The following is a 27,988-nucleotide window of genomic DNA, read 5'->3' on the forward strand; positions in this document are numbered from 1 at the left end:
AATATTAAACTGACTTAATTTTAAGGCAGCCCAAAATTGAACAGCCATCCTTATGTTTTTGTATGGTATAAAAAGCATGGGAAGGGGCTGCCCAAGGAGGTGGTGGAGTCCCTGGAGGTGTCCAAGGAATGCCTGGATGTGGCACTCAGGGCTCTGGGCTGGATGACAAGGTTGGGATCAGTCACACCTTGGAGGGCTTTTCCAGCCTCAGTGGTTCTGTGATACTGGTGTTACTTTCAGTGCAGAGATGTGGTTTTGCCCATTCACAGCTGCTTTTCCCCTTTAAAAAAAATTTATTGTAGCAGCAATTGTTTGCCTCCTTACATGCAACAGGAATAATTCCATTTTGTGTAAGAAAGCTTTGGCTTAGTAATCATTCACAAGGATGTAATTAGCCATTGTTAATTTATTAATATTAATATTTAATTGAATTTCATAATAATTAAACTACCAGTCGTGTCTTAGCTATCCTGTGATCAATCTGCCAACACTTAAACTTTTTCCTGCTTGATTTTCCTTTTAGTACATTCCAACTAACCTTTAGGATTAATTAGTAGTGAAAAAATGGTTCTCCCGTAGCTTAGCAGATGACTTTGCACGTGTGTGTGTGTGTGTCTTCCTGGTTCCACCCTTTCCATTTCTTTTTATATCTAAGCAACTCTGAATGTAAAGCTGTCTTTTTTTAAATTTAAGAATACACAATGCTGTGGCTTCTGTTCTCTGCAAAAATGACCTTTCAGTCCACCATCAGATTAGAACCTTCTTTTGGTTTCGTTTTTGAAAATATAAAGCAAAGAAAAAAATGTCTTCTTAACAAGCAGAGTAGACTGTGTGTTGGGATAACTTCCAGTGGTAATGACCACTGGAGATGTAGTTGAAGTTAGCACTGGAATTAGATGTACTAGAGGATAATATTCTCTGGCAAACCTACCGGTAGAATTTTGGCAAAGTTCTCGTTTGTCAGCACATTTTTGCTGCATTGACTGTGACCAAATTGCAGTGTATAAATCCCGAAAAGGTTCTTTATTGTGGAGTACAAATACTCCTCAATATTAAAGATATGCATATTCAGAAACTATATCCTCTTGGTTCTTGTTATATTGAGCTAAAAGCCTTGGCAGAACTGTTTCTTGAAAATTTCCATTACTGGGTTTCGGATATGGACTTGCTGCTCACTTACAGCTCTCTTTAATGACAAACACAACTTGGAAATGGCTTAATTGGATTGTCTGCTTAATAGCATTAGGATTGTTGTGCTGGTTTAGCTGAGCTCTAATGGTCCTTTGCTGGTTAAGAGATCAGTAAAGCAGTAGAATGCAAAGAGAAACTTTAGATTGGAGGGAACAGTCTTTGCTCCTCAGAGAACTGCTGCCCTTGAATGAAAAGAAGGGGGCTGCTGAAGAAAACACTGAATATATTTCCTCTCTCGTTTGACTCAGTTTAGTGGGAATGCTTTATTACTGCTTCATGACTGGTTCAACAACTGCACATTTCAGTTTCTGGTCAGCCCTGAGGTTTGGCACAGACAGCTGTGCCAGCACAGAGAAGATTTTTTGGTTCTGTTTGCAGTCTTGGTCCTACAGCTTTAAAAGTGGATCTCTTAGACAGTCACAAACCCCTGGGAAGTGGGAGAATAAACTTCTTGGTGCTTCTTGACACTTTCAGTAAGTAATTTCTGAAAATACAAATTTTGCCAAGGCCCTCATGTATGGAGAGAAGAATCAAAGGAATAAATAACCAAGTGTCCTAGTGGAGAGAAACGTTAAATTAATTTTGTAGGCCATGGCTTTTAGACATTCTTTATTGAGCAGAAGACTATGGATTGAGTTTGTGTGGGGAGTTGTGTTGTTTAAGATTTCTTCTGGCTCTCAGGGAGTTTCTGCAAATTGTTTGAGATGTCTGGTTCTCCATTAGTTCAATGTCCAGAGAATGCTTCATTGGTCCTCCTCTTTAATGTGATAACAGGAGACTTCTTGGGCTGATAAAATACTCCTTTGTTACAAGTATATAATACATATTTAACAAAATTCCAAGAAGCAGATGGCTAATTAGATAGCTTGGTGATGCTAAGCTGATCATATGTTCCAGCTCTAAAGAAAAATTTAACAAAGCTTCATTTGAATATTTTGAACAGACTTACATAATGTTTTCTAGTTAGTATTAGGTAAGGTGAATGCTGTTGGGATTGTCCACACTGATGTGAAAAGACATCAGAATTCTGTTCCCTATTGGATTGGGGTTATTTGGTGTTTGGCAGTGATTCTCTTTCTTGAGTAACACCATCTAAAGGGGGGTTTGTGGTTATCATTTCACTCTGTGCATCTTCTCATTACCACATCCAAAGTGAAATCAGGTAAATACTAAATATACGTGGAAAACTTCACTACTTTTAGTAACGTTTCTACCTTGATGATGAAATTCTAAGGCATTATATCATTAGAATAACTTGGTTTTGTGTGGTGTCTTTCTGACTGTATGCCAAGTTGTTTTCGCAGTTAAATTCAGGAAAAGAAAATACTACAAGAAAGTTATGAATAAAAATACTTAGAAAATTATAAGGCAAGGAGAAAAAAGGATATTACAAAACGGTGTGAAATTCTTATTTGAAAGTGAATTGAATAACTTCACAATGGAAATTTAGGGAAGACAGATATTTCCCCAACAGTGAGTGTGTTGTGGAAAAGATGAAGTCGTATAAGAGATGTGTTTAAAAGGGAAGAAAGAATATCCAGTTAGATAAGTAGGGAAAAGGAATTCTAAAGGTAATGACAGGCAGCTTTGTAATTGGATCTGGGAATGGAGAAGACATTCAATCGCTCATAAGCTTGTTCTGAAGAATTTTGTTTCCTGAGACTGATGATATTTTATGGTGCCATAGCTGACTGGATTAAATCCTATTGTATTTGTTACAAAGGTGAACTGAGAACACTTCCTACACAGCATCATGGGCCACAAGAGTAATTTTCTATGGAGGCCAGAACTTAGGAAAGGTTTTCTCATATAACTGATGTGAAGAAATCAGCAAAAGTTCTCCTCCCTTTCCCCTTCCTCCTTTTCATGATCACACCTTTTCTTTTCAGTCTCAGGCTTGATAAGCGAAATGAAAGTGGTGATTTGCATTGTTTCCAGTCTTGCAGAGGCAAAAAGTATAAAATACTTGATAATATCTCTGTGTTCATTAGCCTGATGTGCAGTTTTTAAAGGCTTTTTGCAAGACAAATTAAAATTTAGACGTTTAGAATGACCTCAGAAAAAAACCAAGCTACTCTTTCCTTGCAATCCAGTTGCTCGTCTGCCTCTCCACAGAAGATTTTCTAAATTCCAGCCTCAAAAGAAGGGAACACTGTTGACACACAAATTAGTGCTGTATTAACACTTCGGATTTCATTTAAAGTCGTCTTGTCTAGACAGGGTCAGGAGCGTTATTTGCAATAACCTCCCAGCCTTACTTTTTGGTGCCAGGTGACTGAACAGGGCTGCTGCCGTCCTGTACAGTGGGGCATGGCTTGGCTCTTCTGAACCACACATGAGGAGAGGGAGAAGATATTTGCCTCTCTCTTTTAACTGATTTCCTCTATCCCTCTCCAACAAGCTGTCAGATTGGAATGTTTGCCCTAGTTTTCTTTGTCATATGTAGAGGTAGTGGGTTGGCTGTTCAAAGCTGGCAGGAATCAGCAGATTTTCTGCCAATAAGGAGAATTCAGATGCCATAGATGCCTTAGAATACTGGGGGAAGCAGTGGGATTCATGCTCTGAATTGCATTTATAGGGCAGTCACCGCCCAAGTACTTGGACACTGAAGAGTTGTTTTTCCATATGGAACTTTCACTGTATTATTCTCTGTAAATGTTAAGCCAGTGGTTCTGTAACATTTCCTAATTCAGTTATAGTTCCATAATTCATTGAATTTGGTTTTAGCTATCATCTAGAAATGACTGAAAAAAAATTCCCTTACCATTCAAACAGACTCCTATATCCTAATTTTACACGAACTCAGCACTGGTGTTTTTTTCACAAAAGAACAGATTGGAGTTAGAGGAACAACGTGAGTCCACACAAAACAGACAAGACTGGCTCAGCACTGATTCCTATTTGCTCCTGCTACCTTGGAAACAAAGGATGGCATGACAACAAAAGCAATTCAGAAAGAAAGGTTAAACCTCCAAAACATTTGAAATGTGTTCTTGTGGGGAAACTCCTCCTTAGTGTTTCAGGATGGATTTTCAAGTTTTAGTGTACGTAGATAAGAATTGTCTGTTTCTCTGAACCTCATTTTAGGCTGAAATCAAGACTTCTAACTAGAAATATAAAGAGCTGATTTTAATGTATCAATACTTGAAATACTAAATTTGAAGAACTAAAGGAAAAAGGTCTGAGGTCTATCTGCAGCTAAAAATAATTTTTAGTCTGATCCATTCAGAGGTTTTTCTGGAAATTTTTGGTCAAAAACTTAATGAAACCAAGTGTTTTAGAATCTTGTATGGATGGAATTAAAGGTAGGGGCCATAACGATTTGGGGTTGTAGTCCATCAGTGTTCTTAGCCAAGTTGCTGCATTTTTTCTTGGCCCTGCAGTGCTCTGAGGTCAGCATGGCACAGCAGTGAGGATCACACAGCTCGTGCTGCACCTGGGGAGAGGTTCTGGAGATTGTGTTCATCCTTCTGGTCCTTCTGTGTCCTGAGGGGCCTCCTACCTGAAGCTGGGGACAGCAACCCCCATACCCTGGCCATGAGCATACAATTAATGTTCTTGGAAGTGTTTGGGGTTTTTTTAAATTATTGTTTTCTGGTTTTACTTGTACTGCTCCCTGTTTTATTGTTCAGATCTCTGTTCTGCAGTTGTCTGCCTTGATTTCCCTAATAACCCAATTTATCCAGGGTAAGGATACTAAAGACAAATATCAAAATACATCAGAAATCAAATGCTTGAGCTCACATTCAGAATGGGCTCTCTGTAGAAGGGAGCAGCATAATAGCTTTCAAGAAAAATGGAATTTTAAACATTTATTTTTATAAGAAGTTCACTTAGGTAGGTGTAAGATCCCTAGTTCATTGACACTGTTTTGCTGTTTGGTTAGGTCATTCAAAGGCTATGCCAAAAGACGAAAGAAAGGAGGTATTTATGTTTTGAATAAACAGTTCTGGTGTACTTTCAAGGTCTCTTTATTCATGCTGAGGCAGCAGTGAGGTGAACAAACAGTGTTTGCTTCCCTTTTCAGTTCATCCTCCAGAAGGGCTTTTCTTATTTGGTTGGGCTCTTTCAGTGCAGTCACCCAGCAACTTCCAAGGGCCTTTGACTCAGGCATGAATCTCTAAATGCAAAGCCAGACAGGAAGCAAGGGTCCTTAGAAAACCAAAATGGAGAAACTGCGAGTCCTGAAGTTCTGCTGCAACTCAGTAACGAGCCATTAGAATTGTACTTTAATTCTTAAATACACATTTCCTATAAGGACCAAAAACTTTAAGTTGTTTTTTTTTTTTTTTTTAAAGCCATTTTCAAATTACCACCCTACCAAACATAGTTTAGGAACCATGCACATGTTACAATAGTACATCTCTCCATATGTCCACATCTTTTACAAATTAGGATAATCTAATACTAAAATACAGGTTTAAACTTCCCAAACTGAAGGTAGAAAAAAGTTTCCAGCAGGAAACCCTTGCATTAATTTGATTCTAATTTTAACAACTACATCTTCATACTCCAACGAGCTTTTCTGCAACTGTCAAAAGGAAATTTTCTTTTTATTGCCACACAAGAGTGAAGTACTATAATTCAAAAGATAAAATATATTCCAGGTCGATTTTAGCAGACCTCAACCTGTATTTAGAAATTGAAAGGAAAGAAAGGGAAAAGAATGTCAAAAGTTAAACAGAAAATGTAGGAATTATTATGGTACATAGGGTCTCTCCTGGAACTGGCACAAGCTGCACTCCACCAATAGTTCATTTTAAAATTTAGTCATGATCATCACTTGGATGGTTTTGTGGGGAATTCTTTTAAAAAACACAGTAAATATGTCTATTCTGCCCATTTGTCCATATTTGGGAACATTTGAATGTTCCTTCTCTAAAGTAGTATACTATGCACACTAGAAAGGGCATTTGTTACCTTTTAGGTATAGTAAGAAATTATCAAGACTTAAAAACAAGACTTTTAGGTATAAATGCAAGACTCTGAATTGTTAAAGAAAACAAACCAAAATTTTCTTTAACTCCTCTGGTTTTCATCAAGGCATTTCTAATCTAAGGGGCTCCCAGTGCAAGGAGCTTTTATTTGTCCCCGTGGCTGTACCTGTCACAGCAGCTTGGCATTTTGCAGGGAACTAATAATGGAAATGGCATTCTGCTGGAATCTGTCTGCCCCACACAGCAAGAGCATCCAGGGCTTCAAGTCCATCACTTCAAGTACATTTTTGCTGTTTTAAAATTCAACCCACATGCACTGGACTAACATTAAATTGTTTGGGGTTTTTCCCTTGCTACATCTGGGGAGACGACGGTGGTTTCATTCTCCCACCCAGCAAAATTCACCCTGTTAACATCCTCTGCAAAGTGATGACTTTGTGGTCAGAACTTGGAAAATGCTTGAAATGTCTCTCAGTCAAAGTTGTAATAGTTCTGTTCCCTCAGATCACTGAAGTGTTTCATATATTTGTGGAAAGGGAGAAACCTCAAGAGTAGTTCCAGCCTTTTCTCCCTGACACTGAACTAAACCATAAATATCCTTTGGTTACTTGGATCTCTTTGTCAGCCCTTCTTTTCTTACTCAACCGTTGAAGCATTCAAACTTCACATATTTCGGATGGAACTTCTTTAGAATAATGTTTAAAACAAGTTTTTTACTGGAAAATTACTGAAAAAATGTTCATTTTAATCTATAGTGGAAATAGTTAAAAAGGGAACTATATTAGTCATTAACACCAACCACATTTTACAGAAAACCTCCTTTTTTAAAAAAATTATTTTTGGCATGCATTTCTTCACAGTGCTTCCCACTGTAATTGTTCTGTTAAAATGCCATTTTATTAGACCAAAAACAAGAATTCTTTGAAAATATCTTTACTATGTAGCACCTAGAATCTGGCTTCAAGACTTGCTGCTTACAAACTTCCTGCTGCCTGACGTTGAACTGAGGTGGGGAAAAATCCTGCATCCAGCCAGATCCATGGCAGGACAGAGCTGTCAACAGAAGTCATCACTGAACTGAATTAAATGACGAGATTTAGACTGGGATATAACCACCAGGAAGGCTCCTTGTGTTTTGGTTACAGACCTTGTTTATATTTTCCCTGGATCATTCTTAAAACTGATCTATTACAGGTGAAAATTAAGTTCAGAGTTCATCTTAATAGTTTGAAAGTTCAGCTTAGGAAGCGAGAAAAATCCCCAGAAAAATAGAAATGTAGAACCCTCCTCTAGTCTAAATGTCCTGTTGATACCCTGATATAAAAGATCAGCCACAGCAAGTAGAGGTTTGCTGCCTGAATGTATTCATTTTAGAGGAAAATGGTAAGGGAAAAATGAATACATTTTTGAGAATGTGGTAAGGGAAAAATTACAAACATGAAGAGGCAAAGGATGGTAGGAGTCATATTTTTCCAGGAAATTACTTAACTGGTGTGAGAGAGGATCATTCATGATGGGACTCGGGTGAAGGGAAATACACAACTCTATATTCTGCAGTCAAATTCTTTCTCAGTCTGTTGAGGGCCATGAATGAAACATTCATACTTTGAATGAACATGTTGTCCCTGAAGACAGTCATGTTTTGAGCAGAATAAAAATAGTAGTTGAAAGAATGGAAAAGAGTATCAAGTGCATTAAGCAAAGGAACAAAAATTTCATGCTACAGAGCAGAGCTGATTTCAAGTTTTTGTTATAATACAGCTTTGGGAGGTTTTCTGTTGCACTTTCTGTGTTGCTGGAACAGGCCCATAAAGTCCTAAAAATGAATTTTAAAAAAGAATAAAAAAGAATATTTTGGCAGCCAAGTCACTCTGCTGCCACAAAGCACGCACTGAGGGAGGATAATTTCTGCGCCTCAGACTGAGGTGAGCTGCTATTCCATCCTCAGGGCTCTGGGTTCTTCTTCCCTGTGTTGCCCAGATTGTGCAACAGTAAAGTCCTCATGCTTTCTTTTAGTTTGAGACCTGGGAGAGTTTTTAAATGGAGTTTTCAATTACTGTTTCTGTTGGGCATTACGGAGAGAAGGGATTGGAATACGAGGTTAATGCTATGACCTGCTGATTGCTTTTTGTAGAAAAGCCTGTTATTCAAACTGGAAATTCCACAGGGATAGAAGTACTGAGTAAGTGACCCACGATACACAGTGTACACTGGACCTCTATTATCTTTGTGATACAAATGATGTATTAATAGTTTAAATGATTAAAACAAAATTACATTAGCAGGAAGTAATCAGTGAAATGCATCCTTACTTAAATCTGCTAAATCTACTAATACTTTTTTGGCTTTTAGTGCTCACTGATGCAGCAGTGTAAATTTGATGCAGCATGCAGTTCAAAAGCTTCTTAGGCTCTTTTAATCTTAAAACCATGAAATGATGCAACTGCCCAATGCGTTGCTTCATTTGAGGGACAGGTTCCTTGCTTTAAATGAAGACCTATCACATGAACACAGATTTCCATTTGGAATCCAAAAACTGCATTGCTAATGTGTGTAGTGCCTGGCTGCTCTCAGGGTTTGGGCAGCCATACAAAGAGAAAATACATCAATTCTCCTCATGAAAAACAGTAAGAGCAGAAGTTACACCACAACCTCTGGCTCCATTTTATTTTCATCTTGGAATTTCTATGCCGAGCACGGTCAGACAGTACTGGTTTGTGAATTTGTAAATTTAAAGGCAATTTGTAAATTTGAACACTTCTGAAAATTGTTAAATTTCCCCTACCTGAAATTGTTGAATATTGATAAAAAGGTACATGTAAGTTGAACTTATTTCATTCATGCTAACCTAGTATATTGTATAAAAAGGTCTAAGTTTCATAGGTAACAGCCACTACCTTGTCTAGTAGCCAAGAGCCCAAAATCTGAAGTTCTGAAACATTTAGACTTCCTGTGAGTCCTGTTAAGCCTGTGGTAAGTGCTGCACAATAACTCAATACCAGAGAACACGGAGTATCACCAATTTTCATTAAATTCAGAGATATCAGTTAGAAAACTTAATGGCAAAGCTTGCAACCAGGAAAAGTTAGAGTATATTTTATCAGATAGAAAAGAGGCAATTAAGACATCATCTGGGTCAATGAATGAGTCTAGACATACTAACAGCCACCGGGGAATTTGCATCTATTCTTCCAGTGTGCATAATATTGCCAGAAACCAGTCCAAAAAGGGAAGGAATGAACTGAAAAGGCTGAAAGTCAGTGTGGTCTATTTATAGGGGACTTTGGTTTGCCTGTCCTTACACACACTCGGGTCCTAAATGAGCTCCCTGCAGCTCCCTCTGTGTTTGGAGCGAGGCCTCAAAGGCGCTGTGGTCAATGCCTGAGCCCTCGCTGTGTGGAAGGAGGGCGGCACTCAGACTCCAGAACAGAGAGAAAGCAGTTTTTAACCTCAAACCCCAGCACAGAAATCTTCAGTGAGCGTGGTGCTAATGGAGGCAGGAGGCACAAGGCAGAGCATCGGTTCTTGCTTGGTCCCAGCAGCAGCACAGGGGATCCTCCTGGCTCAGGGCAGAGCCAGGCACAGTATCCTCAGCCAAGCAGCAGGAGCTGGCTAGGGGCTCAGTGCATACACAGATTATCCTATTAATTTAAACCTTATTTTATTTTTTCCAACCTCTACCATGAGATTAATCTGCTCACATTTAAATGCCAACGTTGTAAATGTTACACTGAGACATGTCTTGGATCCCTTTGTAGCCTGTGGAGAGGAGTGAGCTCTGCTCAGATGTGATTAATCTCATCCTAAAGAATTTTTTTTAAGAGAGTAGTATCCATCTTTTCTAATTGGGGCGTTTTCCACATAATGCAAGCAATTTATATCAGGATGAAGCACTGCTTTTAACAGACATGCCTGCTTCCCTCCACTGATTACAAAGTCGTGAGCTCAAACAAATACAACCTCTGTTCAATGTCTAAACGTGCACATGGCATAAATCCCACTGGTGCTCATTTACAAACCTGTAATAATTGGTCAAGTCAAGACAGCTCCCCCCTCCTATGATTGCTGAATCATAATGCTCCAGCCAGGAAGGAGAACAATTTTATTTACAAAGAAATGTCAGCAGTAAATAAGGGAGAAACCAAGTCGTGTGTTGCTCAGCAAAAGTGAAAACCTGGCTTTCTGTTTTGACAGTGTCCATTAGCTGAGCAGGGAGAGCTCTGTTCACGTGGTGTTTGGAGGAGCTGGGATGGCATTAACACAAATTTTTTTACACCAGTGTGAGCACTGTGCACAGGAAGCCATCACGTGAACAGAAATGCTTTTTCCTCTTAAAGCAAAACAAGCTTTATTGTAAATTCCTTGCTAACAGAATGATAAACATGTACAGCATTGCTGGAAGTAGAGTTTAAATGCACAAAGTATGCTGGGAAGGGTCATTCACTGAGAAGGCTGAAAGTCTCTTGAGGATGCTGAGGCTTTAATAATTCCTGAATCAAATTGAATTGCTACCCTGAAGTAGGAATAATTTTCCCCATGGAAGAGATGGTGTGGGGTTTCATTTTTGTCGGGTTTTTTTGCCATAGGCCATTTTTAAAACCCTTTAACCAAGTCTTACACGTAAGATCCTGAAATGAAGATGCCAACAGAAAGCATGACAGGCCAATTTGTATTGTACAAAAGTTCCTGAAAACAAGCTAAAATCTGCATCTCTGTAAATCAGAACAGTGTGTGCCAGCTGCTGTCAAAACAACACAAGTATAATAGAAGTTTGACAGGTTTTGGTTGCATCTTACTCCAAAAAACGGAGCTAGTTAATGCACAACATAAACTGCTACAAAGTTAAACTCTTACTTATGCTGGGTTTTTTTGTTCATATTTGTTTTACATCAAATGACTAATTTACAAGTGCTATGAAGTGTAAAGAGCCAGTATTTTGATCCACATGGGGTTTTTTTGAAGGCGTAGGTCTGGTTCTTTTCATTTTGTTTTGGTAATGAGTCCAGTGAACTCGCAGTATCCCATTTGTCACTAATCCACATCAGCCTCCTTTTTTTCCCCTCTCTGCAAGGTTTAGTGATTCACCGACTCTTGGAAGGGAGCAGAACCCAGCTGGCAATGCCTTGTGGCAGGAGACCACTCATCTAATCAATGTCCTTCCATATTCCTTATATTCAGCATGTACTTATCAAATCTGTTAACAGCAGCACGCCATGAATTTCCTGATGCAGCTTTGTTTGACAGCAGTGGTGAAAGGTCATCTTTCCTGGTAGGATTTGGGGAATAGGAGCTTTTTGAGGAAGCATTTTCTTGCAGGGGGCAACCCTGAGGGCCCTGCAGTGCTGGCTCCCATCTGAACTGAAGGAAAACAGTTGAGTGTGTGCCAGGTTTAGATTCAGGTGAGACATTAGGAGGAAATTTTTGAAGGGTGGGGAGGGCCTGGCACAAGGTGCCCAGAGAAGCTGTGGCTGCCCCTGGATCCCTGGAAGTGTCCAAGGCCAGGTTGGACGGGGCTTGGAGGCCCTGGGATAGTGGAAGGTGTCCCTGCCCATGGGTGGATGAGATGATTTTTAAGATCCTACCCAACCAAAACCTTTCCATGATTATTTGAGTCTATGTCCTGTGGAAAGGCTTTCTTTGCTGTATTAAGCATTAGGAATATGTGTTGGGATGAAGCTTTGTTTCATGCAACCTGTACAAGAACTTGACACTTCTTATAAATATCTTGCCATTAAAATAGGTTTGGGTTTTTTTTTGGTCCTATTCATGACAGCAAAAATGGAATTAATGGAAGAGCTAAAGGAGAGCTGAATAACAGATTCAGCTGGAATTTCTTAGTCATGTAAAATGTTCTTATTAGATTAAAGTATTAAAAAATCCCAAAAAGCTCAGAGATTTGCATTTTCCTTTAATGGGTTATTTTGAGCTTCCATTGAAGCAGATACACTTTCAGCAGATTGACTTAAATGCCAGTTGGGTAATAGAGCAAGAAGAAAAACCATAATCTTTTTCTTTGGAGCAGAGAGTCATTCAAAGCTGAAATATGACTAATTACCACAAGTGAACTTGTGATACCCCTTGCACTTGTTAATAGACTTACTGTGTTAATGCCTCTGTGAATGGATGTAAAACCCAAACAAAGAAAAAAAGCCCTTTTTGTATTTTTAAGACATAAATACAATCTTTTGTTGTCCCTCGCAAACAAAAAAATAAATGTGTGAAATATCAGTTTACATCACACAGTAGTAGTTTAAAAGAAAACTTTAAAATTTTTGTGGCTTTTCTGTAAAAGCTTAACATAACTGAAATAGTTTAAATTGCTTAAAAAACTCTGTTTTAGAGAAATGGGAATGTGCTGTGAGAAGAATGAAGTTCCATTATGCAGCAGGGAAATGAACCATGAATTCCTGATTACAGCAATACCTGGCATTACTATTATCAGTTGTAGTGTCAGCTGTTGCTTAGCAGAAGTATGTCCAAGAAGAAAATGTAAAAAAAACCTTTTAATTCTGCAGTTGAACCTTCAGGAAGTGCAGAGAAGGGAGAAATCTGAAGGCATGGCAAGGAAGGAACTGGGCTCTGTCCTCAGCAGGGTCAGTGCAAGCTGTCAGTGCCACACGTTTTAAAAATAATAGAACACATTCTTTCTGTTCATTGTTTTTTGTTACTCATCTTCAATTTGTTCCAGATTCTGAGTCACTTTCATAAATCTGTTTTTAATGAGTTTTAGCCACTCAATGAGTTTCAGAACAAATGCACCCTTTGGGTTTTTAGCTGTAGAAATCCTCACCAACCACATCTCCTGTAACTGGGGCAGCCTAGGATTCAACAATTAGTTAAACAATTAATACCAAGTCCGACCTTTGGCTCTAGAGGTGTATGATGTTAAAGGGCAAGATGTGGCTGGGGAAATGGGGCAAAATCCCGGATAGGAATTTTCCTCTGTGATTTCTGTTGTGAAGATGCTGAATCTTTGGTGAAGGCTCTGGTGTCCTTCCGCAACCCAGGTCAGCTGCTCTAACCTGGAAGGAGCCTGGCCCCACCCTGGAGCTGCAGGTCAGGCATTCCCTGGCTGATTCCTGCACACCAATCCTTTTCTGGGCAGTGACTTGGACTATTTTGCTGCATCAGCATAAAAGCTGTGCTAATGTGCCCAGGAGGGAATGCTTGAATAAGAACATGCCTTTGTGCCACTCATCCAGGAGTGTCTGCAAAAGGAAGGGTCTGGTCCAGGGCAGGAATGAGCAGCTGGGGAGTGGGGCAGGCCCCAGAAATGTTTCCTTCAGCAGAGCTGCTGCTTTGTGCCCGTGTGAAGCAGCTATGGAACCACAGACTAACACTCCCTTCTTCAGCAGTTTGACAGGCTGAGGTTGTTTTTAGCTTGTTTTCTGCCCATCAGGCACAGTCACAGGAGACTTCTTTCTGCCCTGAAACTGTGAGTTTTGGATGTTGTAGCTTTGCCCTCCGATTTGAATGGCTGTTTTCACCCAGACTGGTGAAGAAATTAATTTTCTAAAGCAGCTTTCTATGGAAGGAGTCTGGCTGCAGTCTTTTGTGACCTCTCACATTCTCTCCCTCTCTCCTGGCCATTTGCCTAAGACAGTTTAGTCCCGTCTGCAGTCCCATTCTCCACTGATTTTAGGAATGATATATTTGCAAATTAGTCATGACAGCTTTAAAGCAAAGTTCCAGCTACAGTGAAAATCCACGGTGCATCCAGGTATTAATGGACGTTTGATCTCTTCTCTAGTAGTTTGTTGATTTGTGTGATACTATTCTGCGTGTGGGATGCACTTGTTCAAACTTGGGAGCCTGAACTTACTTGTACATTTATCATACTCCTTCAGCATAATTCATGCAGAATTTGTTTGTATGCCACTTGTAGCCTCCTGGAATTTGTTATTTTCCATCCGCATTTCTAACAGTGTCACATTGTTTATGGAGAGAACTTGCAGTTTCCCATAAATCACTTGCTTTCATACAGTTTTACTGCATTATTTTATTCCATTTGTGAAGGATTTAAGCACCCTGCAGTGTGCAGCATTACAAGGCATAAAGTGATTGAAAATAAAAACTATTTTTGGCTGAAATAAAGGAATATTCACCATCAGAAATACGAAACAGCATTTAAGTGTGGGTGAGATGTAATGAATGAGCTGCATTATATAAAAGGGTGTTACTCAGGCTATTAATTATAAGGACTTAAATTCAAATCTTGCAAGGGAAAAAGTGGCTTTTTTATCTTGCTCCGAACTAGCCACGGAATGATCTGTTTTTCCAAACTGAGGTCTAAGGAGAAACATTGCCAAGTAGAGGCATTGATCCATTAGAACTGGACATTTAACACTGAATATCTGAATTCTGTTATTTGGGAAGCAGGAGGTGTGAACACATAGGTAGGAGCTCTGAGGAAACTGCTGAAGTGGGGTGACTTGCCCCAGTCTCCCTGGATCATGTACCCTGTCCAATAAACCTTGAGGTTTTGTCCTGCTTTCAGTTTTCTTCTTTTCCTATTGTAACTGCCTGGACTTTAGAGCCAAGAACTCGGTCCCCCTGAAGTGCTTTAATTTTGGTCTCTGTGTCTTTTCACTACGGACTCCTGGGATCTGCTCACCAGTGCTGCTTACACATGTTCTTTGCCACGATTTTTTTTTTTTTCTTGCATTTGTGGTTGTGCCCTTGCACACATGGACACAGTTCTCCTCCCAGAGGGGTTTGGCCATGTGGCACCTGGCTGGCAGCAGCCCTTGAGCTGTGCTGCCCTGCAGGGCCGTGCCCCTGTGTTCTGTCAGTGACTGACTGCTCCCAGATGTCACTTTGGGGCTGCATGCCAAAACAAGTGCCTGGGTTCTGGTGGTTGGGGTTTTTTTTCCTTCTTTCCCCTAACTCACTGAAGTCTGGGAGAGTGCTGCAGTTAAGCAGAAAGCCCAGTGATACATTTCTGACATGTATTTAATTCTTCCTGCAAAAAAATAGGCCCCTTTTAACTTATCCTCAGACCTAGCAGGGTGATTTATATGAACGCCTCTAGCAGTGACTTATCACTTAAAATGGATACATCCACTAGTACTTTTATTAGTTCTGGAATAATACGAGATCTCAGGCACCCACAAGTGTATTACAGAGATTCTGTAAAGCTGTAGTTTCTAATTATGTTAAATACGTGTTGTAAAAAAATGCATTGCTTTGTTGCACTGTAAATAAGAAGGGGGACAGTTAGGGAGGGGAAATAGTTATTATTTAGATCAGACAAACTTTAAAGTCCAAAAGGAAGTGGTTTCAGTGGTTTCTTTTGTATTCGTAAAGTTGTTTTATTTTTAAACTCCTATGAAACATAGAAGGATTTCTTATTTTATCTGTTAGTAGTCAGAGCTTCTAAGAACTGTCAACCTGAAGCTCAAATTTTGGCTCTTGTTTTCCTTACCACGTTATACATTTGATGTTCAATTACAGACTGCTTTAATTTTTTCAGTTGCCTTTATGCCTTTTTGACCTGACTTCTAAAGTGCCGATGCCATCCAGTAAAGCCTTGAACAAAACCACTCTGCAGAGACAGTAATGACAGAAATTGATTTGCCTCACTTTTGCTCTGTAGATCCTTAATCCATGTTCTGTGGTGAGTGGGAATGAGTTGAAATCTCATCTTTCTTGTTATTTTTTTTAATTTTGGTTTGAGTCATGGCTTACTGAATTCCAGGCCCTTACTGCTGCTTGAAAATTCTTGGCCTGTTGGAAGCAATATTCTCGGATGAATGTCAGCTAATTTGTCACTGACATTCATGCCTCATTTTTTATTTGTCCTAATATATTGCTTTTAGTAAATATATGGAAACAGAATAGTGTTTGCCTTTCCACATCATGAGAACACAGTCTCTCTGACAGGAACTAAGAAATGCTGTTTATATTGCTGCTTCAGTGAGCCAGGAAGGACTGCACAAATATGTCATGAGCATGCAGTGGAAAAGGCTCTCATACAATTTTCACAGTCAGGGTTTTATATGACTTGGTAACAGGAATAACCATGATTGTTACTAAGAATTAAGAGCTCAAATGTAGACCAAATTTTGGGGATCATTTTGAGGTAATTATCAGGTTCTAGGAGTGCTGTCTCTGCTTAAAAATGCTTTGAAATCTGTCAGCCACGTGGACAAAGTGAAGAAATCATCTCAGTTCTCTGACCTAATCATGCCGGAAGGACTGAGTTTCAACATTGATACAGGTTTTTATCAGGTGGATACTTTCCCTAGTATAAATCTAGGCTACTCTGGTGGTCCTGCAGTGCTATTTTTGTGCTGTGTGAGCTTCCATGTGCTGTGTATTGAGCTAACTTGGGGCACTGCTCCAGCTAAAACCTAACATTGCCAAAAAAATGGACCATATAAGTGTTTAGACACAGGAACAAGCAGGCAGGGCCACTGGTTCTGACAGCAATGTGCCATTTGTCAAATTAAAGTGGTCACTTAACCATGACTTAAGAAATCATCGCTCTGTCATCTCTGCGTGCTGAGGATGTGCTTCCCCAGGAGTGCAAACAGCTGAGCTGGCCAAGCACCGGGAGCCAGGGTGTGGGAACGCAGGAGGGCTTTGCATGCAAGCCTAATGCCGGGTTCATAAACTGATGGGTACAGGCTGTTCAAATTGTCCCAATTCCTGCTCAAAATGTACCTTTAAAGTTACAGAGAATATAGAGAGAGTGTTCACAAGAGCCTGTAGTAACTGGACAAGAGGGAATGGCTTCAAACTTCAAAGGTTTAAGTTAGAGATTAGGAGGAAAATCCTTTCCTGTGAGGTGTGGAGGCCCTGGCACAGGTTGTCCAGAGAAGCTGTGGCTGCCCCTGGATCCGTGGAAGTGTCCAAGGCCAGGCTGGATGGGGCTTGGAGCACTATGGGATAGTGGAAGGTGTCCCTGCCCGTGGCACAGGGTGGGGCGAGACAATTTTCAAGTCCTTTCCAACCCAAACCTGTCTATGGTTCTGTGGTTCCACCTGGTGAAAAATTCCAGTGACTGTTGCCATAGGGTTTTCTTGCTGCAAACCTCCCATCTCAACTCCTTCTTTGTTTTGAATTTTTTTTTTTTTTTCATTAAATGGTTTACGGCAAATATAAATAATTTGTTCATAATTAAATGACAGGTTTCCATGGTTTCGTATTTTGTTATTTATGTACTGCCAACCTCTGAGCCCACAGGTATTTCTTATAAATACCACTTTTGCTACTGGAATGAATTACTGTAACTTACGTCTTTTAGTCAACCATGTAATTTTGATAACTTCCAAACCTACAAAATTAATCTGCTTGTTATGAATAAATAATATACCCACCAAACATACTGTGGAAAAGAAATCTGGGGGTGAATTTTCTTCATTCTTCAATTCTTTAATTGGTTTCCCAATGTGTGTGTTGTCTCATGTGTTGTCTTACATTGGCAACAAATTTCTAACTGTAATCAGTCTAATATAGAATTTAATTTTTTTTACGTATGTTGTTTTTCTTCCTGAGAAGTTGCAGTTTCTTTGAGATGAAATGTTTGCAGTGACTGATGAGAGCAGGAAAGTGATATTGAAGTTTCTAGCAGATGACCCTTTAATAAGATGTATGTAATTGGATAAGACTTGCAACAAATATTGGGCATCTGTTGGGTAACATGGAAATAATGAAGAGAAACAGGAACTGGAAAAATCTTTAATTAACAAAATGTCTTATTTCTTGATATAATGCTACTGCTGAAACAGAATTGGGGGGTAGGATTAAAGAAACCAGCCAATTCTTTGAGAAAAGTGTCTAAAGGAATTATTAGTTGGTTTTATTAGTAACCCTTATGTGCAAAAGGAGCTGAACTTGATCATTTTCCTCGATATTCTTTGAAAATTTCATCTGTGTCTTTCAAACCTTTCTGTTTTAAAATGCTTTTCTCTATTCAAGAGACAACTTTTGGTAGGTTTAGACAGGCAGAGAATAATTACTGGCAAAACAAACCAAAATAATGTGTGTTTTCTTGGAATGGAACATGTGGAGGCCTCAGGGCAAGGATGGCAGGAGGCTGCTGGCTGTTTGTGAGGCTGTAGTCATCCAAAAACCTGGAGAGGAGAGGAGGTGAGAGGCTCATTACCATAGACCAACACAAGTTGCTGCTGTGTGACGCTTTCTTCTGACACCATCCCACCCCCTCCTTTGCACCTTCCAGTGGATCACTTCACATATGAAGTAATCTGGTGATCATCTGTCACCTTGAAGCCTTTCAACTCTCCTCACCTAAATCTTCAGTCAAGATTGTGTCCAAACGGGTACTGCAGAAAGTTTATTTCTTGCAGTTCAGTACTGAGGGTATGGCTCTGTTCATATTTCAAACAGCTTGTTCAGTGTCCTTCTGGCCTCCCTTCTTGCCATGCTGAAGAAAAATAAACATTATTTGGCACTAATGGAATTAGTGTATGGCTTGTGTTTGCTGACAAGGGAGATTCGTTAGTTTTGTTAGCATGTTTTAGGGTTTTCTCAAACACAACTGAAAGCCTGGACTTAAATTCAAAATATCCCCAAATACTTTAATGTTCAGCTCTTGGCATTCAGATCTGGCACTTCACTTGTTGTATTGGTGTCCTTACAAATCATACCCGCAGGAAATGTTTTGGTTTACAGCCATCAGTACGTCGGTATCATTAAATTGTGAAGTAAAATGCTGGGAAAAACAAGCTACAAGGCTGGTGCTAAACAACTCATGGTAAAACCTCCCAGGTGTACCAGTGTGCTTTCCTTATTCCATCAGTTTTCCATGCTTGGAGCTGCGAGTGGGTTCAGACATTCCTTCGGAGCGTGGCGCGGGCTGCGTTCAATTGACCGTGCGGGTGATTTAACGTGAGATGAAAGATTAAGAAGTCACACAAGTCTTTCAGATGTTTGTGTTCTGTGCATTCCACTTCCCCTGAGTGAACAGTGCAGTTTTCAGCTCGGTTGGCAGCAAGGAGCAGCTCTGCCCACAGCAGCTCCTGGGGCCGGGGTCCGCTGAGCTGGTCCTGAGCTCAGGGGGTGGAGGCAGAATTGGGAGAAGGCGCCAGGGGATAGTGGCTGATCTTGTAAGAGCAAAGCCATTGCACTTGCTCTTAGTTGTGGGGAACATTTACTCACTGAGCACCTCATTTTTTCATGTTGCATGATGTGACTTCGTAAGCCTGTGTCTTGTAGTAGAGGCTGTCACCATGATTTTCCGAAAGCTCTTTGCTTTCTGTCGGTGTCCGGAATTACAGCTGTATTACAAAACAAAATGCAACCCCATAGCCGCATTCTGGAGATTTGGTTTCATCTCTTATCCCATCATTTTATACAGCCTTAAAATATGTACAGCCTGTGCTGCTTCCTCCTGCTCCCTTTCCCAGCCCATGGTTTTTTGTGCTGGTTGATGCATCAAACTGAAGGAGCTGCGCTGTTTAAGACACCCCGTTTCTGCAATTGGGGTCACTGCTGAAATTGGTGCAAAATCTGAAGAACTACTGCTCAGCGTTCACAGGAAGCAGTTCTGGGCTCTCCTATTGTGTTAGCTCTTTAATTGGAAGAGCTGTGCTGTTCCTCACTGCTGTGCCTGTGCTCAGCTCCTGAGCAGATGAGAGCAGCACCCAGAAGGGCTTTGTGGCTGGCAGAAAACACATTAACAGCATCAGGTTCTCAAACTGAAGTGAATTCAAGCTGCAGAAGCGATAGAAAGAGTCTGTGATTGTGGGTCACCTTTTTTGTTGGTACAAGTTCTCAAAATAGCTTTTTCAGCACCATTTTTGATAGATGATTTCTGGGTTATTATTCATTTATAAAATGGGACAACTCAAAGGAGGGAGATTAATGGCTTTGTGAAATTTTAGCAAGGGCTTTACACAGAAACAGTGATCTCTGTCTCAGAAAGTATATAATTAACAGGTAGATTGAAACAGTGCTGAATATTTCATATTACATAAAGTCCTTTAATATTTTGAAACTCTTCCTCAGTTTTGCAAATACTGTGCTGCAGTTTTAGTAGAATAAACTGTATCATGTACCTTCTTTTTCCTGTAATGGAAGGCAGAAATGACAAACCGGTATAATATGTACCTGAATGTAGTATTCAGAGAGATGTGAATATATTCAGGTATTTTACTAAATCCAAACAGTTTTAAAAATGTGTTAGGTATAAATTTATAATTTAAAATGCGCAGCTATTTATTTATAATTTTATCCCACAGTGCTGCCAGGTCTGCCAAAGTTGTTTGGGTAAATGTAAATGAATGTGCATTCCCTGCCAGGCACACCGCCTGTATTTGCACACTGTCGTAGATCTTGCAAAGCCAGCTTACCAGAGACATCCATCTGTTTTCTACTTAGTGTAAAGGAGTTAATGACCTGGGCAGTTAAGACTGTCCAGACAATCCGTGTAATCCTTTCACACAAATAAGATATTGTTGCAGTTAACTGTTACTTTCTCTTAAATTAAAAAAATTAAACAGCAGAGTTTACAGTGGTCTTATTTCTGTCCTCCACCCAAGTTTCTTTAGTCTAATTGAACTGGACCAAACAGAAAATCTGCAGCAAGGTCAGAGAGCTTGAGATTAGGCACAATAATTGTTAGCAGGTATGCTTGGAGCTTTAGAAGGTGGAATCAGCCCTAATTTATCAATATCAATTTCATGTATTTCTATACCTTGGCTCCAGGGTAGGTTTTTGAGATGGTAGCTTGAGTTTTGTAGAAACCACAACGAAAATGAAGATAACCCCTGAGCCAGGGAATGTGTAGCACTACACAGATTAGCGCTGTGAAGGTGCTGTGTGACCTCGTGGGCTTACAAAAGAGCTCTAAGAAGCTTAGGAACAGGTGAAGGTGATGGGCAGAGACAGTTGTTTTTCTTATTAACTCTCTTAGCCTGGAACAGACTCTATCTCGCTGGGCTCCAGGCTGGTTTAGTCAGAAGGGAGTGGGAAATGCCAAGTGGAAAGATTGCATGTAGCAGTTTTAAGTGTTAGCCTGGCTACTCTCCTGAGACAGCACTTCCTTCTAGATGGGGTGAAACGCTGGCACAAAAGCAAGCTGGTGTGTTATAAATTATGTATGTTGGAAATGTTAGGGTAATTTAATTTTGAAAAATTCTCAGTGGATTCAGTATGTTGGTAGCAGTCAAAGGTAGGGCTGCTTGTGACTTTTGTTAGCTTTATAATCTATAGCCGTGTTTATATTTAATGTAAAAGGGATTTTCATTATATTTTCACAAGTTATAATATGTTCAGAAGAGGAGAAAGACAAATATTGCTACATCCTATATCTTAATTGCTACTCCTCTTGTTTATCTATTCCTAGTAAACTTATTTAAACAGTACTTATTTAAACAACAAATGTAGCTGGGATTTAATTGATTTGTCTGTTTTAAAGTACTACCCTATTTCTGTTTATTGTAATTGCTATATTTAATCCAAGGATGATCTAACACGTGCCACATTCATTCATTCATTGCTTGGTGTTGTGCAGAAAACACACGCCAGCCACTGATATGGGCCCCTGGGGGAAATCCTGTGGCCTCAGTGAGAATGCAAAGTGTTTGAAACAGCAACATAACAACGACTCCCTGCTCCAAACTCCTGCAGAGACCCTAAAGTCCTCCAGAGCCCTCTGAGAGTAAGCTGGAGAGGATTTTGTGCTTATTGTACTTCTGTGGTAACTCCTTAGTCCAGTTCAGAATCAATTCTTATTTAAAAACGCCGAAGCAAGAACCCAGCAACAAATACTGAGTGTGCACACAGTTATTTCCTTGTTGCTGCCCACGAGACCTCCAATGCTGCTTCCTTTGGAAGAATCAATGCTTGAAACCTGGAAATTATGTGCCTGTTGTTGTGGGGCATCCAATAATGCCATGTCAGTGGAGCCACAGCCTTGGGGTTGGTTTAGATGGGAAGATGTGTGATTTTTACACTGGTTAAAATGTTATAAATTCATCATTTGAGTTGGGGGAATAGTCTTGACTATGGGCATTTTGCAACAGGGTTCAGTGGGTGTGGTGGTATTTGTTCCAAGGTTGGACTTGATGGTCTTGGTGCTCTCTTCCAACCTTTATAATTGTATGATTCTATGATTACAAAAATGAGTCAAAGATGACAAAGCCTCACTGATTTCTCTGTAGATGACAACTGGCAGTTCAGTTGGACTTTCTGGCTAATATATTCTCTCCACCCTTTAGGTTTGCAGCTTAATTTGTTTTACTGAATAAATAAATACTGTGGTGTAGTAGAGCTATTTATATTTAATGGAAAGGCTCATCTACTCTGCTCTTTTTCTTCCAAAAGTGGGAGTTTACAAGTGATTTAAAAAAAAAAAAAAATCTGTTGACCTTTTCGAATAATTCTCAATTGGAAAGCATGTGACTTTTGTCTTGATATTTTTTACCCCTTGTTCTTTGGAATGCTTGTGGTTGTGGAGCTCTTCAGACATATGGCTGACTGATGTGTGGGCTCAGCAATGGCTTTTCTTCTTTATAGATATCTAATAGAGAAGACTGCTTCTATTTCTGTTATTTATTATTGCAGTACTTCACTTTGGTCTCATCCATCTGTGTCATATATGAAAGCCATTAGTAGCAGTGTTTTTTAGCAGATAACTCTCACCTGACCATATAGCCCAACAATCTTCTCACTCCACATAATTCGGAATAAAGCTGGAAATTTACAGTGGAGCCTTGTAACTCTAAGTGACACCTATATATATATATATGTAGGTATTATTAATAACAACATATTTTTCTCAGTGCTGTGCCTGGACAGAACAGTGTTGGGTGGAATGAGTTGCCCTCCATTATGTACCATAAATCCCACAAGCTGTGTCGAGCATCTTCAGCTTATTTGCTCTGAGAACGCGCTGAGTGCTCCTTACCAGGTTCTTCCTTGTTTTTGTGCTGCCCAGTTGGCATTTTCTGCTCTCTGGGAGGGCAGAGGGCAGGGAACAGCCTGGGAGATGCCACATGCCAGCAGAGAGGGAGCAGTTAGTCTGGTTTTGCAACACAAGGCCTGTTTTGTTCTCTCCATCCCTCCCTGTTCCCCTCCCTGGGCTGCAGAGAGCCTTTGGCTCCAGCAAGTCCAGAGCTGGAGAGGATGGAAGCTCACAGCCATATTCTATATATACACCACAGATGAAAATCACGCTGTCAAAACATGAAAATACCTCAATAATTTTCTTTTTAATTTTAGCTGTCAGCCTCAAGATGCCACTTTGCTCTCGAGCTACTCTGCATAATGTGTGCCAGCTCACTTCAGCTCATGGTAAAATGTAAAGGAACAAATTTCCTGGCAGCCTCTGCATAGTGTAATACAACTTTCATTACATGAAGGTAGTGAACATAATGTGACTTCTTAACAGCTGCAATAAGTGATGTGAAGCTCTTAACATCTCTTCAAAACAAGTAACAAGTGAGAGGTTATTTTTCATCTCTATTCCTAAAAAAAAAAAAAAAAGACGTTATTTTAAGCAGATGACACTTTGTTTGCACTTAGCTGAACTAAGTAATTTTTTACATGAGTTCTCCAGATCTGTGTTGCTTTGGGAAATAAAGAAAACACTAAAACTGAATGCTAAAATGCACTCTAACGTCTGGACTTCAGCATGAAAATTTGGATGTTAAATTATATGTATGGAAATGATGGCTGTCAGATGGATTTCAGTTCACACTTGTTCTTTTCCCTTTGGATTTATGATTCTGTGTGAGTTGCTGGTTGTGTTGCTTATTTCCGTGTTGAAACGTTTGGTTCTTATTTGAGTATTCTCAAGAGACAGGTCTGGTGATTTTGGAGCACCTCTTAAGGAACCAGGTCTTTGGAGATTAAGTCACCCATTACAAATGGGAAATAAAGGAAAAAGAATCAAGGCTGCCCATGCTGAGTTGCCCACATCAGTCAGTCTATTGTTAGGCTGGACACAAGTTCAGTTTTAAGAGTTCAGTTGTCAACACTGATAACCAAAGCCTTAGCATGTAGTTTTGAGGTGTAGCCCCAGTCCAAAAGGACAAATCCTCTCTGGTTTGCTTACTCTGGCAGCTAAATTGTGGTTTCCATTGCAGTGTGATGAGCATCGTTTCTAGGCAAGTTCACAGCTAAAGTTCACAGACTGAGCAAACAGTGGCACTCCTCTTCCCACGTCTTTATCTCGATGCTTAAATCATATTAAAAACAAGGTCGACATTGTCTGTGGTTGAGTTCCTTCACACACTGTGAGAGGCTGTCAGCTCAGAGATAGAACGTGACTGGTGTTTCATAAATCCTGCCCAAAACAGATGCCCAAATATGCAGTTTGCCTTACACACATTGCTGAATAAAGGCAGAGTCGGAGCAGCCACTCCAAGGTCCTCATTGGAATGGCAGGCATTGGTGAAGCAGCTCCATTCTACAAATTTTCCAGATATTCCCATAATATTTCTCAGATCTTTTGCATAGATTATCACATTATATTTTACAAGTTTTACAAAAGTAATTAGGTAACTTCTTGATTTTCTGAAGGATATACTAAGATTTTTTTTTTTTTTTTTTTGCATGTGATTTATTCCTGAAAACACAAATCAGTCTATTGTCCTCGAGACTGGAAGATTTGGAACCAAAAATATAATCTGAAAGTAAAATATGACTCAGCTGCAAGTAATATTAATGGTAATTGCCACTTACTGATCTTTCAGTTGGTAGAAAACAAACCATCAAAATGATAATTGCAGGACTCACTGGGATTTAGGTTGATTAGCAAACTAGACAACCAAGTGGGCAGCAGACACTGAGCCACAGCTCTTGCTCAAGTGGAGTTGGCAGAGCTAATCTGGACTCAGTGGAGTAAAACCCACTTTATTCCTTTTGCCCAATGCCACGTCGGAAACAGAACAATTTCTGCATGGGATACTAATAAAAAAATATCTGGGGAGAAAGAGAAGGGTGATTATTAGACTTCTTTAAAGGCAGACTTAGGGATGGGAATGAGTCCAGCCTGGCATTAATGATCATGGCTGTGTCTGGAGTGACCTGCAGGTGCACCTGGTCACAGCTTTCTTCACTATTTATTTATTAAATAAATTAATATGTGTTTTAAATGGGAAAGAAGTGTTAAAGTTGCCTCATGCAATGAGCTCTCAAGAACAATTTAGATAATTTAAGACGGTTTCCCCTGAAGTTAAGGAAATTCAACGTTTGCAGTTGTTAAGCAATTAAAATCCATTTTATTCTTTAGATTTAGGAAACAGTGCATTTTTATGTGTTGGAAATGCAAAATTTCAAGTATACAGAGAATGCATTACCTATAAGCAAACTGTGAATTACCTTTAAATCATCTCATTATAGTCTCCTGACTCACTACTTGATGGCACGGTGTTTATTAAAAGATTTTTTCAATCTCAAATCTTGATTGTCTGTTTCATTGAAATGTGGACCAATTTCAAAATATCAGAACTAAGTTTGATATTATGAAAGAACCTGTAGTGAGGGTGAAAAGCTGAAGTACTGACTCCTAAAACAAGCACTCTCAAGCAAATTGTTCTTTTTGTGTGGTTTGGAGGGACCTGTGTGTCCTATGCTGTGTGACAACCTATGGCCTCGATCCCATTGCAGAAGCTTTTTTATCTCAGAAAGAAAAAGTTCTTTCAGATCATTCATAAATTTTAAATGGGATTCATATTGCAATCAGGAGCTAATTTTCTTTTCCCATTATCTCCTACCATTCTGTGCTATGAGAACACTTTGTTCTCTACAACAGGCTTCACTCAGAGCGAGCTCTGGTCCCTCACAGAAGTGATTAACTGAGAAAGACTTTGGATCTTCATAGAGGCCTTCCCCAAGGCATGCAGGGGAGCAAATCCCACACCCAAGGATGGCTTTCATTCCAGCTTAACATTCCTCACTCCTGCCTCCTGCTCTTGCTGGATGCACATTGACAGTTCCTGTGACAGAGGATTTCGATTCAGGAAATGTGGCTTCATAGAACTGCTCATCCCACACTATATTTGAACACTGTGGGACGTCTTCAAGCATTAAAGATTTATCATTGTGTAGAATCTCTTGGTTTTTAAATGTGAATGCTTATCTCCTCTTGAATCACAGTGTTTGCTTGATGTCTTGTGTCTTTATTTAACACGAGGCTCGGCTTTCTTTCATTGACTTACAGGTGAAATACTTAAGTTTTATTTGATATTTGTTACAAAATTTAAAAAAAAAACAACAGAAAAACAAACAAACAAAACCAAAATACCACCAACAACCATTCTAACTGTTGTTTCCCCTTTTTTTGCCAGTTTGCTGTTTTGTGGTTCACAAGAGATGCCATGAGTTCGTTACCTTCTCTTGTCCTGGGGCTGACAAGGGACCTGACACTGATGTGAGTACATCAACATTTAAGATGGCTTTACACAGTTTTATGTTGTTACACCCTTGGGAATGGGTTACGAACAGGATCAATGGGTTCTTCATGACAGATAATTGAGTCCAAGTGGGTTTTAGCAGTTGTGAAGCAAATGTTTATGGACTGAGAGATCTATTTTTGGTCAGAAAAGTAAGATTGAGTGTGTTACCAAGAACAATATCCTTGGAACACGACAACCCTGAGGCGTTTACCCAACCATGAATCAGCATTTTATTTTCTTTGCTTTATGTTGGATGTATTTGATGTTAACAATTCCCTGAAAGGCTGAAGCTTTTTCTAAGCTTTCTTTGTATCTATCTTATCTCAAAGTATAGCTTTTGAGCTATCTCTGGTCCTTGTCTCACTGCACACAAGGATCTGTAGCTCCAGTTAAATGACAGTTTAATCTTGAGCCAGCTGGCTTACTGGGTTTTTATTTTATTTTCATGTTTGAGCTAGTCTAGCAGTCTGGATACTCCCATTCCATCCCGCTCTGTCAGTACTTCTGTAGACACGTAGAATTTTTGGTCAACAACCAGTTTTTCATCTCAACACATCTGCCTGCATGGTGAGACACATGTGCAGGATCTTTGTGTCACCCTGCTGAAATAATAAACTGATCTCATTTGTTCACATAAAAATAACATTTCTTTGGGTTTTATAAATCCCACTTTACAGTGAAGTAATTTAACATCTGCTTATGGGAACAATACATTCCAAGTGTTCTTTGTCTGAATGGCTCTGTTTTGTTTCTTATAACATATTCATGCTCTAGATTGTAGGCTATTATCTCCTCTGATAAAATGCACCAGAAGAATTTTCTTGCTAGGTTTTAATGAGCTTCTCATGAATTGTTTTAATATGCCAGCCAGGAGGTCAGTGAACAATACATGGTCAGAAGCTACAAGGGGTCTTGGAAAATTTCAGATATTAGAAGGTTCTCTCATTTTTAAATTTAAATACGGGGAAATGTTGAAGAACTGAGAAGAATTTTTAAAAATTTAATTTTTAAACATTTCAGGCAATCTATATTTAGGTACAGAAGAAAAATGCTAAAGTTAGGAGTGTAATTACCCTGTTCAGTGTCTCTTGTTTAGCTAATACAGGCTTTACTATTAAAACAATCATTAGGCAAGAGCAAGAAACCAAAATTATTCTTCAGACCTTTGCTTTTCTGAAAGTTCCTGATTTCTTTAAGCTTTGCAATGGGGCAGTTGGCTCTGTACATGTAGTTTAACAGTTAAAGCAGGCTTTTGGAATTTGGGAGTTGTGTAGTTGAAGTGCCTTGAGCTACAGAGAGGCTGAAACTCAGGTTAGCCCTGTCTGAGTGATGTCCTCATCCCTGATCTGTGTGGAGGTTGTTGTTGGCAAAACCCCCATTGAGCCCAAAGGGGCCACAATTTAAGCAAAAATCTGAACAATTAAAGATTATCTGCTTAATTCCTCATTCTCTAAATATAGTTTATACCTACCAGCAATACCTTGCTGATTTGCT

At 39.6% G+C, this 27,988-nt stretch overlaps 1 protein-coding gene across 6 annotated transcripts in view; it reads left to right on the forward strand.

Annotated features, from left to right (window-relative positions):
- PRKCA (protein kinase C alpha) overlaps positions 1–27,988 on the forward strand; it is a 153,682-nt gene that overhangs the window by 31,803 nt on the left and 93,891 nt on the right. For all 6 annotated transcript variants that reach the window (XR_011155827.1, XR_011155826.1, XR_011155828.1 and 3 more), the window contains exon 3: positions 26,387–26,469. Coding sequence is in view for 2 of the 6 variants with exons in the window: in XM_069032945.1 (XP_068889046.1) it covers positions 26,387–26,469 (83 nt within the window). In the remaining 4 variants the exon portion in view is untranslated. The remainder of the gene's footprint in view (positions 1–26,386; positions 26,470–27,988) is intronic.

Source organism: Aphelocoma coerulescens, chromosome 18 (assembly GCF_041296385.1).
Source record: "Aphelocoma coerulescens isolate FSJ_1873_10779 chromosome 18, UR_Acoe_1.0, whole genome shotgun sequence".
In the NCBI taxonomy this organism is placed as follows: Eukaryota; Metazoa; Chordata; class Aves; order Passeriformes; family Corvidae; genus Aphelocoma; species Aphelocoma coerulescens.